The sequence below is a fragment of the Thermobia domestica genome, chromosome 10 (assembly GCF_964235325.1).
Source record: "Thermobia domestica chromosome 10, izTheDome1.hap1.1, whole genome shotgun sequence".
Classification (NCBI taxonomy): Eukaryota; Metazoa; Arthropoda; class Insecta; order Zygentoma; family Lepismatidae; genus Thermobia; species Thermobia domestica.
This window is the reverse complement of record NC_137463.1, coordinates 267682689-267703602: the sequence shown is the minus strand read 5'-3', so window position 1 is coordinate 267703602 and position 20914 is coordinate 267682689. Positions and strand designations below refer to the sequence as shown.

The following is a 20914-nucleotide window of genomic DNA, read 5'->3' as shown; positions in this document are numbered from 1 at the left end:
GTTTCTGGCAGTTGGAATATAACCCTTGAAGGTATTTTCCCACTCCTTCAATTGTTTTATAATCAAAATTCCTAGTAATAGCATCCATCAATTTCTTTTCCATAGAGCGCCTGCATTTACCAGGAACTGACTAGAACACGTGCTGACTTAATCAACTAAAGCATTTAACAGAGAAGCATCCTCGTGTCTCTTGTTTCGGAGTTGATGTCGACAAGATCTTAAAATGATTCTTTATCACTATCAGATTTCCATTAAAGTCTTGACAATTGAAAACATATTTACTCTGCTGATCGATTCTTAAAGTTATTGGTCGTTCATAAACTAGGCATTTTTCCATCCTCCCATGCAAAAAGTTATTATGTTGCATACACATTTAAATGCATTGAAAATTCTATTTAAAATTATATTTATTGCATGCTATAAGCGTATATTTGAAGTGAAAACTTACAAAATATGCTCTACGTTAAGCATTAATGTGTGGTTTGACCTTCGAAATATCCAATTATATGCACTATAAAACTTCAAATCGGAGCTGTATTATTGTTGTAACCACTACGAAGCTTAACAGAGATACGTATAAGCAAACAAAATATGCATTTGCATAAAAATTCGATGTCTAGTCATAATGGTGAACTTCATGAGAGCAGATTACTTCTGTTATAATGATGAGCTTCATGAGAGCAGATTGTTTGTTATAATAATGAGCTTCATGAGGGCAGATTGTTTGTGTTATAATAATGAGCTTCATGAGGGCAGATTGTTTGTTATAATAATGAGCTTCATGAGGGCAGATTGTTTGTTATAATAATGAGCTTCATGAGGGCAAATTGTTTGTTTTAATAAGAGCTTCAAGAGGGCAGATTGTTTGTGTTTTAATAATGGGCTTCATGAGGGCAGATTGTTTGTGTTTTAATAATGGGCTTCATGAGGGCAGATTGTTTGCGTTATAATAATGGGCTTCATGAGGGCAGATTTTTTGTGTTATAATAATGAGCTTCATGAGGGCAGATTGTTTGTGTTATAATAATGAGCTTCATGAGGGCAGATTGTGTTTTAATAATGAGCTTCATGAGGGCAGATTGTTTGTGTTTTAATAATGGGCTTCATGAGGGCAGATTGTCAATAAGTTCTATCAATTGCTATATGTGACACTTTTCAACATTTTTCGCTTTAAATGTTATTACTGTATGATTTAATAATCAGAGTGCTTAATACGTCATATTCGTTTCTTTATACAATGTACTTAACTCACATAATTTGGTTTCATTGCAATAGTAATATTAACAAATCCAATTGGAATTATTGCCGTAATTGACGTAATTGCTTTTAGAAATGACAATATTTTAACAGACAAAAACTTGATATGAGAATTAAAACATTTATGTAAGGTTTTATGCAAATGTAAGAATCCTTCAAATATAACTGGTTACCTAAAAATTTTATCTGTTTTGAAAATCCGTTCATTACGTGGATACGCGTATAAGCACACCGTACAAGATCACTACAGTAAATTCACAAAACTAACAATCCATCATTATTAGTTACTTGTTTAAAGTATCTTTCCAGATATAGTTGCCAGTAGTACGTTTGTCTATTCTGAAAAATGCTATTATTATTCAACTGTTTGATGCAGTGGTGCGATGTGAACTGAAAAATTAAACAATCGAGAATACAACTCTACTTTATCAAAGTTACCAAATCAATGTTACTGTTTAGAATGTATTATAAACAATGATTAAAAAGAATCTATCTATATGTGTATGATAAAATTTTTACTAAAACTGTTATGCGAGTATAAGCGGCCATCAAGACTTTTAGCCCTGCATTACAGAAAAAAAAGCCCTTATTTTCATGTAAATGCAGTAAATGTGATGTGTAATTACTAGTGTATAATACGCATCCAGGTTTTTTCCTTTAAAGTATTGACGAAAAGGTGCGCATTTTACAGGCAAAATACAGGATATTCCCCTCTCTCTCTGTCTCTCATATAATATACTGTAAAATGATACATTAAGTACAAATTAAAAACGAAAAGTAAGGACATACAGTGTTGTGAGTAGTTTTAGCGTCTTTTCTGTTGTTTTTTTATAAACTTTTTTAGAAACAGTCTAAACTAAACTACGTTTTACTTACAAATGGAGTTGGCCTATATTTCACTCAGATTCTGATAGACTTTGCTCAATTTTTTTAAAGTAAATAATCGCGGACAGTCGCTCGCTTTTATCCCCCCCCCCCACATGGACGCCCAGCCCGGAGCCATTTTCTTTCTTTGTATCTCGTCAAAACAAACTCAAAATAGAAAAAAGTGAGAAATTTTAATATTCTTTCACAAATTACGCTTTAAAAGAAAATAAATGTGAAAATGTATATTGTTTACGGATTGGTTTCATTATAAAGCATTTCTTCATTTTAAAACCACTGTCTTTTTCAACGAAAAGCGTGTACTAAACAGGGGCGGATCTAGCCTGGGGCCGGGAGTTCCTTGGTCTCCCAGTTTTTTCAGTGAGAAATATAATTTAAGCTATTATTTATATATTTTTTAAAGTTTATGTAAACTTATGGTATACCTATCATAGTCTGAGTTCTGCCTGCCCCACCCCCACTTTTTACCTTCTAGACCCGCCACTGGTACTAAAAGGCAATGCGCGTTGTTCTTACACCAGAATAATTACCTGTATCTCAATTGATTGGACAATTGGAGTTAAACGTTCCTTCTCAGCAGCGAAGCTACATGAGTTTATATCGGTTTATACCCGACGCAAGCAACTTCTCTTCTCTTTCCTAATAGAATTTTAGCCAATGATGCCATGTCGAGAGGCAGAAATTTCCACGCTCTTCAATTTCCCACCTTATACTATTTTTTAAAAAAATATATTGTATACATATATATGTGTGGGTGAAAAGTAAATTAACTCACTCAGTTCTATATTTCTCACCTTCTTCAATTTACGAGTGAACTATCCGTAAGATTTCATCTTCTGCGTTTATCAAATCCTTTTCCCTAATTAAAAAAGAGAACTGAAAGTGTTGATGAGAAAATGTAGCTACATCCTGTTGTCAGTTTTAATTATTATCCTTTGTGGTTTTTGTGAGATCATCTTTTAATGAGCATTAATATTAGAAAAATTTTATTCTTCAGCAAATTTGTACGGAATATTCTCTAAGTTGGTTGTTTATCAGTATTATTATTATTATTATTTGTAATAGTAGTAGTAGTAGTAGTATTTATACAAAGTAAGAACTGGATCCAATTAGCTAAGGATAGAAGTCAGTGGAGAGCTTTTGTGAACGCGGCATTGAACCTCCGGGTTCCATAGGCCATAGAGTTAGTTAGTTAGTGGTAGTAGTATTTAAATACCAGAACGTAATTTACGTTTTTTGGAGGTTATTTCCAAGGATGTTATAAATAGAGGATCTGCCCATATGTATCTTCATCCTATTAAATCGGTGAAGCCAAAAAGCAACTGAGCATCGGAACGTCTGATTGGCTACTCTCGTTTCTACCATCGTCTGATTGGCTACTTTCGTTTCCACCACGATTGTTGGCTCAAAACATTGCTATCCTATTGGGCGGAGTGGGCAGAGTAGGGGTGGTGAAACTGTGACGTATGGCTTCAAGATTTTGTTGTAAGGGCAGATCCTCTATTTTATAAGATCCTTGGCTATTTCTAAAGAATCAAAAGTTGCATTGCATCTGCAGTAGCATGCATTTTCCGGCAACAAAATGTAACAGTTAACACTGATTTCAAGCTTATGAGAACTCTTTAGGAAGTTTCCTCCCACAGAGAATTCTGTTGTTCACTATGAAGTATGAAAAATCCGATATATGTATTGCCAACCGCGACGACAATTCCCTTCATTCGAGAAATTGTAATAAAAAAAATACACACAAAAAATGGGATTTTTCTCTCTGTCGCGCACAAATCATGCGTTAGCCACTTGGCGACGAATGAACGCCTTCTGCACTGCTCCCCCATGTAACACTATAGAAAATTGATTGAGTTAACCTTGGCTAATTTTCATAGTGCGCTTACCCCATAAAAAGACATGGCACCATACACCACTGCAAAACACGAATTATCACCCGACATTGCAATTTTCACTGCAACAAATTATGTTGGAGTACACACCTATGAATTCGATCTCATTTCACCCTGCAGGGTTTCCATCGGTCAGAGAGGGCAACGTTCTAGATAGCTTTTAAATAGTTCAAATGCATAGAAATGTGGCGTCATTACTTTCTACAGGAATGCCATGGAAGAAATAACACAGACTCTCGTTTATAATTTTATCTCATACAATCAGATAGTGTCAGCAGATGTTACCTTGCATCTATTGTTGTTGGCTCCGTGCACACGAGGGATCCCTTTCCAATAGAATGCGGTCATGATGGATGTGTGGAAGTAAACAGCATTCACCTTCACGTCGTATACCACATTACGTACCTCCAACTTCCCCTCGTGGCCTTATCCGATAACAGTCACGATTTTCTGTGAGAAATGTTCTCTGGATTAGCAGAAAAATAACTTAATACGTTCTGTCCTGTATCAGAGGTATCAATTTATCTAGTTGCTCGATGTTAGCATTGGGGGGCGCGGTGGCTCAGTGGTAGAGCGTTCACCTCCGGTGCTTGGGGTCTTGGGTTCAATCCCAGCTCGCGCCTTGTGGACTTTGTGGTGGACAAACACCGTGCTTGTGGGTTTTCCCGTTTCCTCTCACTTTCATCATTCCACCATTTCACTCGTCTCTCATCATCACCGTCTCCTTTAGCCTAACCGGAATAATCGTGGGACGTAAAACTTACAGATTTCATTTTCGATGTTAGCATTACGCGTGAGATAATTGTACATTTCATTCAGTGTGACAACCACCGTCCATTGTCACCCCGACAGATGTCTTTCAAACAGATTGTAGCAGTTTCTCATTTGTTTATCAATGTGTAGATTGTGAACCTGGCCCTTATGTGCGGAATGCAGCCTAAGACAATACCAAATGACGTAGCTTACAGCTAGACTGCGCTAGACTGTGAAATTAGTGGAAATTAGTCAGCACATCATTAGTCTCATCGGCATCGCTGCTGGTTTCGTTGACAACAGTCTGCTATTTTTTTAACTACTAGCTCCTCAGTTACCCTCATGACGCTGATTGCACTTGACATGTCGCTGATGCTATCGGAGTTATCCCCAGCCAGGGTTGCCATCCTTACGATTTCTACCGGACATGCCCTGTTATTCATTATTTTCTACCCAGTCTGACAGACATTTAAATTATTTTTGAATTGTCAGATTTATATTTGTCTTTTAAAAAATCACAAGAAATGATAGAAACTCTTAAACAGTTTCCGTCATGTGAGTAATTGAGCATACAAATACACATTTATGAAGTAATTCATACTATGGTCTAGTCTGGTACGAATTTCTGGTGTAGATGAAAACTTAACTCTTAAGGAGCAGCAGTGGTATTAATTTTTCAGAACTAAAAATAGCTGAAACATGCAGTGAATGTAAATTTTTTCAATTTTATTTTGAAATTGGAACCAGTGATGCAGCAATTGAAAAAGTATTTTCTCTAACCGTGTGGTCAAACGAAAGAAATAACATATTAAGGGGATGATTTTGCTAAAAATTTAAGTTCAAACACATGTCTTGTGAAGAATTTTAGAAATATTTGTTACAAGAACATAAACGGAGTTGTGTCGAAAGTGACAGCTGCAGAAAAAGTAGGACAAGTCACATTCTGTTTCTGTAACCATTAGCGTAAGCAGGGTTTATTTCAGGAGGAGATCTAAAGCTTTTGGGGAAGATAAATTCAATATGAGGATAAATTATATTCATATTTAAAAATCACCCCTACAATTAGACGAAATTTATAGAATTGTCGGGATTTTTTCTGGGGGGGGGGATCCGGACCTTCAGGGCCAACCCCGTGCATGTGTCCTTGCCTCAACTACTACAGTTTCAACTTCGTCAACTCAGTCAGCGGCGCTAATCTGTCTTCAATATTAAGGGGGGGGGGGGACAAGTAAGACCATATCTTTTTTTTTTTTTTTTTTTTTTTGTTAAGCGATGCTCAACATACAGTATTTATGAAGTTGAAAAACAATCTTGTGGAGGATCAGGGAGCATAGTTGTCTTCGACATTGAGAGACAGGCAGATTTGAGGCTTATTCTGGGGATATATCAATTTAATCTCACTTTCCTTTGTGGCACTTGCACAAAAATCATCACATTTCTCCCCCCCAAAAAATTCAAATCGGATTATTGGGAGAACAGTCCGCCCTAGGTCCAAGATTGGAGGGGACAAGTCCCCCTCATACCCCCGAGATTTGCGACAGTGAACTCATATAAGATAAGCAGTTTTCAAAATTTTATATATTGTATCAAATGTCCTGCATTCAATAATTTTTGATATTGTAATTTTGTCCCCAACGGCCATCGATCAAGGACAATCCAGACCCTGAACTGCTGACTTCCTTAATCTAATGAGATCTGGCTATTGGTTGAAAAATAAAAGATTCTTGAAGTTTCCAAATATATAATTCTCCCGTTTTGTTTTCAAATACTATAACTGCCTTTCACAATAAGCTGTTCGTGCGATGATAGGCATGTATAGATAAGGCATGAGTGATTTTTGTGATAAATGCATGCGTTAGCTAGGAAGCTTCAGGTATGTCGTGTATTGACCTTGCATTGGAAAGTGTGAATTGAAAATCTTTTTTAGTTTCGCATAAGTATCTGATTGGGAAGGAACACTTAAAGTAAGGTTCGTATCTTCATCTTTAATTAGTTGCATGTTGAAGAATACGAGATACACAGGAAGGGATTCTCGATATTCTTCGTTGCTTCTGTAACATAGAGCTACTAAATTTTCAGGAGAATGCCAACATCTTGTATTATATATGTATATATATACAGTAGAAACTCGATTAACCGTCACCCTCGGGACCGGGACCATGACGGTTAAGAGAATAGACGGATAACAGAAATATCGTTATAAACCTCTACAGTAAGTAGATTTAAAAGGTTCTGGAAGAAATAAATAACCTTATACAAGTAAATAATACTTATAATGATTGAACAGGACCAGAGTAAACCGTATTCCTTCCATATTACACTAATATAGGTTCATCTTGAAAATAATTCATAACAGTTTGGAATTTAATTTCTGGCATCTTGAGTGTTTCAAGTCCATGCTTTTCTCCATAAGGGTTTTAGTACTGTACCAAGTTTTTATGTGGAAAGTAGCATAGTGACGCATGACTATTTCAGTCCATTTCGCTTACACTTTATTCCGTGCGGCGCACGGCGTCAATTACGGCACATTTAAAGTACAGTACTGTCCGGAGCAGTGACGGATAACAGAGAGTGACGGTTAATCGAGTTTCTACTGTATATATATATATATATATATATATATATATATATATATATATATATATATATATATATATATATATATATATATAAAGTGGTGTACTATATATACAGCGGTGTATTTAGGGTGCTATCGGGCTCAAGTCCCCCAAAGTAAATGTTAGTTTTTCGCATTCCATGTACAACATTCCAATCCTTCCTAGACCTATCATTTCTAAGAATTTCATTGACTTTCCATTTTCTTATGCTTTTGGTTCAGAAATAATGTATTTGTCAAATTTCATTTCATGTAAGAACCGTTCTTTTCATCTTTCTTTCGTCCATTCTACTCTTTTGTTTCTTTTCCTTAGTTGTTACTGTCTTTCGTTTCTCCTATCATACTTTCGACCGTTGTCAGTTATGATTCAAGTCGGCCGTCTTCAGTAACACCAAAACTAAGAGGAGTTGATAATCGAAACTGGTGTTCCACAGTAACATGCATAGATATCAACATGTCTTTTTTCTTATTGAAGATTTTGGACAGGTACATATAAAACACGGGTTTTCATGCATGTGCATAATGTTTAATATTCGTACCCGTTCTCCGCACGGGAAGAATATGTTTGTGGAAAATATTTGTAATGTATAACGGCCTTTTCTCCTGTGGGATACGTATTTGACTCGAAATGAAATGATAAAAATCCAGATGGACCCAAGTGCTATGTTCAAAAATTTAGAGGGCCGCGGTGGCTCAGTGATAGAGCGTTCACCTCTGGTGTTTGGGGTCCCGGGTTCAAACCCTGCTCCCGCCAAGTGAACTTTGTGGTGGACAAACACCGTGTACGTGGGTTTTCTCTGGGTTCTCCCGTTTCCTCCCACTTTCTTCATTCCACCATTTCATTCATCTCTCATCATCACCATCTCCTTTAGTCTAACCGGCATAACTGTGGGACGTTAAACTCAAAAATTTCATTTCATTTTTTCAAAAATTTAATTGAAACAATTCTTTCTGAACAATTCAAATATCATTATTGTCCTTAAAATATCCATTTCAGTGAAACTGTAATGATAAAATCTAGGTTGACGCAAGTGGTAATATTTTTTAAAAAAATGATTGTAAACGGTTGAGGGTGTGAGATTGGCATAAATTTTTTAAAAAAGCAAACAAAAAACATCCCTGCCTAGAAAATATGAAATTTAATGAAAGATAATGATAAAAACGTGGTTCGAGTGATCCTCTAACTATCTTCCAAACTAAATGGGAAACATTTCATTCAGTGACGTATTTAGGATTTTGTTTCGAGGGCTATGCAGAACACGGGAAACACGGGGGCAATTGCCAACTTGAGTTTGAGAATTAAAAATATTTTAATTTATGCATAATTTGAAGTTTTAATGGCAAGAAATGCAGACTTGTGAATCTTATGTGATGTGATACACACAAAAATTTAGCAGTGAATCTAACCGTTTATTCTATTCATAGAAGAAAGAGGAAGCATCCTCTTGGCCTATCTAATTTCCCGGGCTACTTATTCCCCTCCTCTTGATTTTCTTTTATTCACAGTTAAACGATTTAAACATTCTTTTGCTATAATAACTGAAGTCCCATTCTGTTGACATTAGTGCAAGTTAGTGTGGAATACCAGTTTCTCTCATCAGCTCCTCTTAGTTTTGGTGTTACTAACGACGGCCGATTTGAGTCACGAGTAGCAACGCTTGCAAGTATGATACGAGAAACGAAAGAAAGTAACAATTAAGAAAAAGGAACAGAAGAGTAGATTGGACGAAAGAGAGAGAGAGAAAAAAGAACGCAGTTCTTACATGGAATGAAATTTGACGAATACAGTATTATTTTTGAACAAAAAGCATAAGAAAATGAAATTCTTAGAAATGGTAAGATGGATTATTGTTGTACATGGAATGCGAAAAACTAACAAATTTATTTCGAGGGAGGCTTGAGCCTGATAGCTTCCCTAAATACGCCACTGATTTCAGTCGTTGACCTCTAATATTGAGACAAACAACATTAATTTAAATGTGAAATGAAATGACGGAAAATTTTTAATGCCTCCCTTAAATAGTGTAATTTTTGAAGATACTTGAACACTTCTGAACTCAGTTTTAATAAGAAGTTTTTATACCGAGTTTCATCTCACTACATTAAGAGGTTCCTGAAATATTCTATTTTTGGCATAAATTTTGAACCCCTTCCTCTCTTAAGATACGCATGATAAGAAACTTCTAGATAGCCTACGATCCCTTCCCTACAGTTACCTAAAAGCATGCTTATCTATAAGGGACAAATATAGAATGAGCTTTATGTACAGTATACTCCCGATTATCCGAGGTAATTGGGACCAAGCCTACCTCGGATATACAAAACTTGGATAATACAGAGATCAACTGTTATCAGGTACACTGACTCCTTCCTTACGCAGTCTGTAGGTAGTACACGTAGTGTAAATTATTAAATATTTTTCATAAAGAAATGATTTATTACAGTATAATAGAAGTTATAAAAAGCAATAGTTTTACATACATACAGTATCGTACAAAACTTTTTTTTTTAAAAAAAGTCAGTGACTTTTCTGTGATATCTTTTGGTCTCTCTTTGTTGCTGCGATATTATTGCGATACACAATGGCAGATAGCTGACACCGAAGATTTATGACTTAGCAGTTCGGCAAGAACCAGTATGAGCGCCATCTTTTACAACAACTCTAATCTGTATTTAAAAAAAAAACTGACTCAGTTAATCCAGATGTTCAGTTAACCGGGACTCGGATAATCGATAGTCTACTGTATAAGATATTAGCTGAAGTTGCATGGGAAATACTCATAGGTTTATGAAAAACGTTTGACGACACGTATATTTTGAATCCCTTTTCTTCCCTTATGATGTGTATTTGAATCTAACCATGCGCGGACCCAATGGGGGGTTATACGGGCTATAGCCCCCCTTGACGCTTAGGTATACCCAAGATAAAATGGGCTTCAATCCCGCTTTACTGTGGATAAAGCAGCAAACTATGGTTTAGCCCATCCTTTGATCATAACCTGGATCCGCCACTAAATAGAGCAATAAAAATCCGACTTGAGCCAAGTGGTGGCCATTTCTAAAACTTCATTTCAGTGCGGTGTAGCAGTTATTCTTTTTCAAAAGCATATGTACACCCTTCCCTTCCACCAATACGATAGGCATTTCAATCCAAGTGTAATGAGAAAACTTATGTCGATTCAAGTACTAACAATTTCCAAACAAGTGATTTTATATGTTACTAGCAGCGTTCACCCCGCTTCGCTGCGGTCACCCCGGAACGCAATAAACTTTGTTACTTAGATAATTTTTACTTTTTCGCTTTCAAGTGATATGATAAAAACCATAGAAGATTGCAGTAAATGTTAACATTATATCGCCTGTCATTTATGTTAACCCGCCCCGCTTCGCTGCGGTCACCCCGGAACGCAATAAACTTTGTTACTTAGATAATTTTTACTTTTTCGCTTTCAAGTGATATGATAAAAACCATAGTAGATTGCAGTAAATGTTAACATTATATCGCCTGTCATTTATGTTAACCCGCCGAGTGACACGGTCATGCGGGTTGCATATAAATACGTTTATTTTTACCTATGATGAACTAACAAAGGATTTGTACGTTATGGACACTTGAATGGTCAATTATCTCAAGACACTGGTAATTAAAAATTAAAGTGATATGATAAAAACCATCTAGGGTCCAAATCCTAATAACCCCCCAAAAATGAAAGAAATTGGTTCAGCCGTATTAGCGTGATGAGGGAACAAAGGATTTGTGCGTTCTCTTTTATATATAAGATAATAATAATAATAATAATAATAATAATAATAATAATAATAATAATAATAATAATAATAATAATAATAATAATAATAATAATACAGTGAAACCTCTCTAAAGCGGACAGCCGTGGGGAATCAATAATTGTCCGCTTTAGAGAGGTGTCCGCCTTCGAGAGGTTTTGATATTTTCTTACGTAAATTAGTAAAGAAGGTAATATGCAATTAGTAACAATATTTTTGGATGAATCATGTATTCACGAACATTACCAAAATGTTAATGTATTGTGTTGTCCTCTGCTGTCCAATACTCTTATGTTCAAGGCACAAGATGGAAATAAGATGTTATAATTCTGTGCACTTTACATTTAGGTTTTCAGGATGTCGCTTCAATTTGTGGATTAATTACAGTCCAGTAGTGTCTTTTTGTGACAATATGCGTACCCGCGGGCAAAAACTACCGAACTTGTCTTCTGCTTGGTTAGAGATTCCAGCAGGAAAGTAGAATAACGTGTTATTCCAAACGGCTGGCAACTGTCAATCACTTTTGTGTCTAAAACAGCTTGGGTGGGAGTGGAATGCAATCAAAGGACATGCGAGTGTTGTTAAACAGAGACTCTTCGTCTGGTTTGCTGAGTAGACAGTTGAGAAGACAAAATGTCACAATGCTTTCTTGGTGACACATGTATGGATTACTAAAAATGTATTTTTACAATACTTTTCAACTTATTTATAGAGAAAGTGTCCGTAATACGGAGGTAAGCAATACCTATAAAGGACAGAAAAGACTGTCCGTGTCCGTACTAGAAAGTGTCCGCTTTAGAGAGGTTTGCCAATATGTTTTATCCTATTACAGTGTTTGGGGATTACAAAATGTGTCCGTTACGGGAGGTGTCCGTTAGTAGAGGTTTCACTGTAATAATAATAATAATAATAATAATAGTAATAATAATAATAATAATAATAATAATAATAATAATAATAATAATAATAATAATAATAATAATAATAATAATAATAATAAACTAAATCCCTAGGCCGACGATCAGTGCAAGATCTAGTTGTATGCGGAGCAATTCACTCAGCATCAAAGACTTGGACTTCAGCCAGGAAAAACAGCTACATCGTCAATAGAAGTCTTCATATGCTGACTTCACTCATCTCAACTAAGATTACTGTTTACCATCAATGTCAAAGATGCTATGTTAGGGATTCTCTTACGTTGCACGTGACAAGATATTGCAACGTGTAAGGATATTACACGTGACAAAACTTCATAAAGTGAAATTCCAAAATTTAATTCATCGTAAACTGAATTTGTTAGATTCCCCTTCATTAAGAAGTAATTCAGATGACCATACTGTAACCACCACAGTTCGAATTATTATAAAGATTTATCCTAGTATATCTATATTATAAAATTGAAAGTAACTATGTGTGTGACTCTTAATCTCTTGAATCACCGGATCGATCTCGATTAAATTTTCAACATTGATACGTTTTGAGCCTGGGAGTGTTTTTATCTATTCATTTTGATTTTGTAACTTAGGGGTGGAGGAGAGACATTTAAAATGATCGACATTATTGTGAAATCCATAGCTTTCGGAGTCATTGAGATGAACAGTGACACATCCGATCCCGTTTAAATCCAAATTCAGCACCGCAACTTGGGAGAGGGAGAGTAAACATAAATGATCGAAAATGACCAATATCAGTATTGAATCCATGGTTTTCGACGTCGCTGAGATGAACAGATGCCATGCCCCACAACATGGGGGAGGGAAGGTTGGAGATATATAAAAATCATCGAAAATGATCGATAGTACTGCCGAATCCATAGTTTTCGGGATCCCTGAGATGAACAGTGACAGTTCCGATGCCGTCTAAATCTAAATAATGAAATGAAATCTTTGAGTTTTACGTCCCACGTCTATGCCGGCTAGGCTAAAGGAGAAGGTGATGATGAGAAATGAATGAAATGATGGAATGAAGAAAATTGAAGGAAACGGGAGAACCCCGAGAAAACCCACGCACACGGTGCTTGTCCACCAGAACGTTCACTTCGAGGGAGCTGGGATCGAACCCTGTTTCATCCCCATGCACCAGAGAAGAACGCTCTACCACTGAGCCACCACGGCTTCCCGTTTAAATCTAAATTCAGCTACGCAACATGGAGAGGAGGAGGGGACAGAAATATAAAAATGATCGAAAATGACCGATATCAGAGAGCGCTTTACAAATAGTAAAAAGTTACTGACTAAAGGAAGATTACTATTTTTTTCTTAATTTAAACTACATATTACACACTATTTTCGTTCACTGAAAAGCACTAAATTTCAAAATATGAACTAATTTGCTTTAGAGCAAAATAAAACATTAACAAATCAATATTATTCATGACATTTTATATCTTTTCTCTTTCTTCTAATTTGGAGCTATTGACAGATAAAATAGCAATTTTGTCGAACATAAAAGAAGTAAATACATGTTATCATAAAATAAAAGAAGTAAATACATGTTATCATTGTAACACAAAGGTGATATGTTAATATGGTCTATACTGTAGAAGGGAGCCAAAACGCTGGGAAAATGAATCGTGTAAATCCGTTGTATTCTCCAAACCGATTTTTTTTTCATGATTACTCTAAAGGCAACCAAGAAAGTTATGTCGCTTTTTTTACCCATCACCTTCGAACATCGATATGTCACCTAAGACGTAACTGGAAATCATAAATAATTCTTATCAGTATCGACAACCTTCTGCCAACGTTCTGGAAGGCCATGGATTCCGTCGCGGTGGAACTTGGTGGGCCGTAAGTGGAGAAGGTATCAATTGCATTTTTCACTTCTACTAGGGATTTGAACTGGCATCGTTTAAGGTGATTGTCCAAGGAATGGAGCAGATGATAGATGGACGGTGCAATGTCCGGGGAGTATGGCGGATGTAATACTGTTTCCCATTCAAGGTGTAGAATGGTATCGCGGGTCATCCTAGCCACGTGGGGCTTAGCGTTGTTTTGTAACTGGAGGACCGCTTTGCGATTCAGAAATCCTGACTCCAGAATTTTGAGTTTTTCTTGAATACGGCTTAACTAATGACAGTACACACTTGCATTGATGTTCTGAGCAGCTGGTAGCAGTTCCCGATGAACGGTACCACAATCAGTCCATCAATCACAAAGGAGGATCTTCTTTAGGTGTAGTGTTGGTTTCGGCTGTATTGAAACCGGTTCATGGGATGCTAACCAATGATGACTGCTCTGTGGTGCTTCGCACAGGACCCACTTCTAATCACATGTCAACACCCTGTCCAGAAATGGCTCCTTCCTCAGACGAGACAGCAAAGAAACACAGGTGTCTGGTCGCGTTGGCAAGCTGAAGGTGCTGCCGAATGGTTTCTCCATTCACTTCACACTGAATCATAGTCCCAGTTCCTTGCATGTCTGACGACTGTTCGTCTCAATTTCTGCCTGAAGATCTTCATTTTGTATACGTGTTAGTCTTCCGGCACGTGGTGCGTCTTCCAGTGTTTCGTCATCGTCCTTAAACTTGTTAAACCACCGTTGCACTGTCCGCGTATTCACGACAACCTCACCAAAGGCCTGGTATATCTTCCAACCCGCTGCAGCGGCGTTTGACTCCAGTTTGAACTTGTACAGCATACACGCCCTTATGATGCTCTGTGGAGGTCCAATATTCACTTTGTCCTTACGCAAGTTCACGGTGTAACTGAACCGCCACATCTCGATAGTATGTTGGATATAGCCAGACCAACAACTGACTTTAGTCTTATCTCCATTTGCATTCAACTCACGGTGTGAGGGCCACTTAAACACAGATCTCCACAAAAACCGACAGAACTTCTATGGTTACCTTTGTATATAGTAGCTCCAATGTTCACGAACCCTTCACACTGTTTTCCTCTAGACTCACGAACACACACATACACACCTATACGCACAATTGCAAATACTCATATGTGCTTCTGCGTGTTTGCCGTGAACTTAATTTTCCCCAGTCCTGTATTACTTATCTTCATTTTTTTTCCTTTTTGTGCTATTTTAGCTCTTATTCTGTTTTATTTAATTTACTGTCACTTAACTATATTTACAAATGATATATTTCTTCATCACAGAAAAATGTCTAAAAAAAACTTTAGAAAATGCATACAGTATCATGTTTCTGTCTATGACTAAAAACGCGAGACGAGGCTGAAAACAAGACAATTCTCGTCTCGTTTTGGAGATGATAATTGAGACTAGAAGAGAAATTTAATTAGTCCCATGCGGCAAAACTAGTTCACCCAAGTTTTAAGTCTCCAACAGTGTTTTAGTATCACATGATTCATAGTATAGCTATAAACTGATAAAGAGATTCTACGAACACAATGAAGGACATTTATCGACGTTTAAAGACAGGTAAATCTTTACACAATACCCGAAAATAATAAAATTTAAATCTTTTAATCCAACGTTCTATGATTATTCCCTTTAAGTGAAGGGTGACGGATGATTAAGGCAAGCGAGAAAGAATTGGTGGAATGAGAATCTATGAGGAAACGGGAGTACCTCAAGAAAACTCACGGACAGGATGTTTTGTCCACCACAAACCTCCCTGGCTAAGAATCGAATGAGAGACTCAACGCACCAGAGGTAAGTGCACTACCACTGAGGTACGTCGCCAAAAATAAAGAGATTTTTAAATGTTGTTATATCACTAACTTCATGGATTTCTTGTGACATAAAGGACTGTGATAACTTATAGGTGAAATTAGGAAAACAAGCATTTGATACATTTTGTACGTAAATTCAAAACGAGGCGGGATATTTTTTCGACACGGCACTAGGTAAAACTTTTCGAGAGTCAAGGAGAGACAAAAATGAATTTTTCGAGAATCGAGACGAGATTTTTAAAAAAAAATATACGAGACGAGACGCGATAATCCTATTTCTCGTCTCATTTCATAAGCGTCACTATTTAACTTCAAAACAATATTGATGTATCTCTTAAGAATTCATATAAAAAAAAAACTGAAAAGAAAGTTTATTACTGAATTTTCTGTCTTTGTCTCTGTCTCTCTCTCTCTCTCTGTGTGTGTGTGTGTGTGTCTGTTATTTGCAAATTTTTCAATTTTGAATCCTCTATTCGATGGAGCATCAAAAACTATCTGAAAGAAGTTATGGAGTTTTTCGCGTCACTCTTACCTTTTCTAACAAATTGGCCCCCCAAAAAAGTTCCGATTTCATATTTTTTCATTTAATTAATTGCCTACAATTTGTATTATAAATTTCCAATTATTTTATTACAATTATAATTCATATTAATATTATTATCTATATTATATTATGTATTCAATTTAATCAAATAAATTCAATGTACAGTTTCATTTAAATTTCGAAAGCTCCAATTCTTTTAAGTTCTTTCTGACAATGCTTTTCAGTATTCTCAACTGGTTACCGTTTCTAGTTGCTTAATTCCTGCAACTATACCCAATAACATTGACCATATGCAGGAAGGTTCTGTTTCTTAACATGGAAAAGCACAGTTGCACCTATTTCCATCCTGTTTCTCACATAATTGACAAGTGGTTTTAGATACTTGATAATCCTTAGCCTTCTATATCTATAATAGTTACGAATTTCTACAATTAGCAACTTCCGTTATATGTCTTTTGTATGTAAGTGACAAAGAGTGGGAGGAAAGGGAACAATAAATAGCTAACAAATTTTAATAAAAATCCTTCGCAAAATAAACAAATATAAGCATAGTGTTACTGTATACCGTTAAATTAAAGTTATTTTTCACTGGAACAAAGAGAGTGTTGTTTAAAATGCTCCGAACCTGTTTTTGATCCTCAAATAAAAACTAAGTACTATATCCTTCTGTATTGTTATTGGAAGCATGCCTACAGAATGTGCTGTTATTTTTGTTTCTAATTCCCTTAAATGAAATGGAATATACTTAAAATACAGCTTACGCTTCTTAGTGGACTATAAGCTGTAATTTATTTATTTAGTGTTTATAAGATTGATGTAGATGTTTTATTTAGAAATGACTTTTGAAGTTATATTGAGCAATAACTGCTCATTATAATTTTAAGCAACTGAGTATAATAGTGAATATCAACTTGTGGAGAAGATGTTTTCCTGTTACTAAGGTATTTTCTAACTAAGGAAGTAACACTCGGGAGCTAGAAGCACATGTTACTTTGATAGTGTCGACACTCGTTACTGATATTCACTGATGAAGGGGCTAAGTTTCCTATCTTGATTTTTATAATTTTTCAGAAGAGTGGTTTAAATTTTCACGTTGAACGATATAGCGTGCTACCCATTTCCAGAAAGTTCATATCTCCGTTAATGTAAGAAATTCAGCCATGAATGTTTCCTGAATGATAGAGCAGATTAAATAAGGACTAGCTGAACCTGCACTACTTACACACGCACAGTTCAAATATGAGAGTGAATCTCCTTTCCACTTCTCACTATATATGTGCAAGTCCCTTTACGAACACAAGTAAAGGACAGGAAGACTCTCAAAGGGACTGAATTGCTATAGACAATCATATAAATGTACTATTTTAATATATAGAATGTAAGGATGAGTTTATAGCAAACTTGGATAGGTGATACCAAATGCAAATATTTTCTTCTTATAATTTCATATCCGAGTACGCATCATTGTGGGTCCACAAGCCTTCGAAGTTACCAGCTTGCAATAGGTTTTGTTATTCAGATTAAAGCAAAGCGCCTGAAGTATTCACCAACATATACATAGCTGTTCTACTGATTGCCTTTCACAAAGGTGTCAACCTTAACCATTATTATATTAAATAAATATTAAACAAAAAGGGTCGAAACGACACCTAAAACGTGGAATAGAAACAAATAAAAACAAGGTCATTGAACCTTTGAATGAGAACTGGCAAATCTACACAAAATTTGGAATCGACCAGCGAAAGCAGCACGTCTCTAGCATTTGTGGTTTTCGAGATCTCATTGTTCAAATGAATTGGCCACAAACATATGAACCTTTCTAGCATTTTAGTATATAGACTAGCTGAGCTTGTGCTCTCTACACAGCACATCATTCACATGTGAGTATCAATCTCCTTGTCATTCCTCACAACATCTCTACATGTCCCTTTACAGGCACAAGTGAAAGACGTCTTGACAAAAATCGACAAGGGGTACCATAAGGGAGAAATCTTTTCGATTATTGTTTCAGTATCTCGCACCACTTGCAACATTTGAGCCTACTTCCGATTAGAGTTTTTAATTCATGTATGATCAGTGTTTTCTTTCTTCTTACATGCAGTATATAATAAGCAAATACATTACACACATAATTAATTATGGCAGTGATATATGGTGTTCATTGGGCAAAACACTCCAAACAATAAAGATTCATCTTAGACTGGAGAAATGGTTATCCTTCGTTTTTCATATCATTTGGTCATGAAATAAACGCCTGAGATATACAAAACCTATATACAAATATGTGTTGTTGGAACACATGTGTCGTAGGATATGATGTATTTTTTTAAAATTTCAACACTTCCAGTGTACCCCAAAAATGTAATAAAGAAATAAGGGACATGTTTTTTTTTTTTTTTAAGAAAAAAATATTCAATTAAAACTCGATAATGTACACAAAATTTGGAATAGACCAGCCAAAACGGTACGTTTCTAGCACTTGTGATTTTCGAGATCTCATTATCGAAAGGTTTAGAGACAAACATATAAACTTTTCTTTGGAGTCAAACATATAAACCCAGCATTTTCATATTTAGATGATGGTGTTCATAACTCAAACCAAATCACAATTTTTCGAGTTACCCTATTCCGTCTGTTCAGCGAGGATTTGAGCAAGGAAATCAGGTTGCAAATGAATATGTAAAAGTCTTAAGATAATGTTCACAAGGAAGTTGAAAATATGATCGAAGAATTGAAGTTGAAAATATGGAATTCTAAGAAATGAAGACCTACTTCTATCTGGGATAGAAGATGGCCTATACACGAATGACAACATAAAAATGAATTAACCGACGTAACCTATTAGGTTAGGCTAGAATGCATTGAGCTGCAACATCTTGGTATTGAAAAGCAACATGTCTAAAGCGTAAAATTTTCGATGGATGTACTCTGCCTCTCTTCATACATGGATCGGAGACGTGAACATTAACAAAATCAGTCATTCACCGTCTGCAGACTACACAACGAAGCACGGAGAAATGTCTGTAAGGAACCACCCGCAAAGAGATGAAAATAATTACATGGATCAGCAAGATGACAGGAGTAACGGATATTATCATGAAAATAAAGGCTCTGAAGTGACGTGGACCGGAAATATTACAAGAGGAAACTATAATCGATGAACATTCTTGACTGGATAGGAAAAGACAAAAACGACATAGGAAATGTCTTCTTACAAGGTGATGAGACGAGACCAAATCAAGAAGCACAGCGGAGTAAGATGAAAACAAAATTGCAAAAGGTTATGGAGAACAGTTGGAGAGACCCTCATCCAGAAGTGGATTAACAATTATTATTCGCTATTACGATGATAACATTTTAAATCCTAATGTTTATGATTATTTATATATTAAAGTGCTGGTTGATATGTTAATGGTCAAGAAAAGTTTATATGTTTGTAGCCAATCCTTTCGAGAATGAGATCAATGAGATTTCGAAAACCACAAGTGCTAGAAACGTTCCGTTTTTGCTGGTAGATTCCAAATTTTGTGTAGATTTGCCAGTTCTAATTCAAATTTTCAAAAAAACTTGTCTTTATTTTTCTATTCCACATTTTATGCGTCGTAAAAGTTTTTCTTTTTAACCTTAACACAAGATTTTACAACGTATTGCTGTTCCAAAGTGCGCTCCATTGTCACCAAATCCACCAACTAGAAGTTCTTGATGCGAAGTTGTTTCGCTGTACACAACATGAGCGATAACACCTCAACCACTGCTCGCAGGTAACTGAGCAATGCCTTGTTTTCAATATTAGGATCCCCACTGCCAAGTTTCAGAACGGTCCCTGTATGTCTTGTTAATATCCAGTGTCAGTATGTCTGTCACAAAAAATCCTGACTTTTCGCCTATATAAAAGTAATAGACAAGACGCTTTCTCTCGTTATAGAATCCAACAGCATGGCTCCGAATGAGAAGATCTACGCAGACCCTATTCTAAAACCAGAAGAAGAGGAAGAACCAGAGAAATTGACGCCAGCAAATCAACCAATCAAATGGGTCAACGTATTCGGTCTCTGCCTCATCCATGTCCTAGCAATTTGGGGCCTTTACGTCTCTCTCACTTCCACCAAACTTCTTACAATCCTCTGGGGTAAGTACATTGCCATGACTATACTTCCTATAAGGATCAACAGTCTAAGGTTTGTTTTATATAGGTACAAACAGTGATTATTTCACTGAGGGATTGAATTAAGGGGAGGATGAAAGTAGAAATGCGAAAATACTGGTAAATTAAAATGAGCATGATTTGAGGCCCCCGGAGACCCCCCATGAAATCCTCACTAGGTACGAGTGTTATAATATTAGTGTGGAACTTGCAAATAGTAACATTTCTATAGTTACCCATGTCAATATAAATACAGTACGCTGAAAAGTTTTCCCTAAGTGTCAGTGAATATAGCTGAGAAAAATGTTGAAACATACTTTTCATCTTGTCTATATGTACGTTATACAAATATCCGGTACAGATTGAACGAGAGTATTGCTGT

General features: G+C 36.1%; 1 protein-coding gene across 3 annotated transcripts in view; it reads left to right on the top strand.

Moving 5' to 3' along the window:
* LOC145663203 (acyl-CoA Delta-9 desaturase-like) overlaps positions 1 to 20914 on the top strand; it is an 87375-nt gene that overhangs the window by 31617 nt on the left and 34844 nt on the right. Inside the window, exons 1-2 of one of the 3 annotated variants that reach the window (XM_081729555.1) lie at positions 6567 to 6666; positions 20314 to 20517. In XM_081729555.1, the coding sequence (XP_081585681.1) occupies positions 20325 to 20517 (193 nt within the window). In that variant the 5' untranslated portion in view covers positions 6567 to 6666; positions 20314 to 20324. Of the gene's footprint in view, positions 1 to 6566; positions 6763 to 20313; positions 20518 to 20914 lie in introns of those variants that run through there. The other 2 variants (XM_081729554.1, XM_081729553.1) reach the window with 2 other exon arrangements.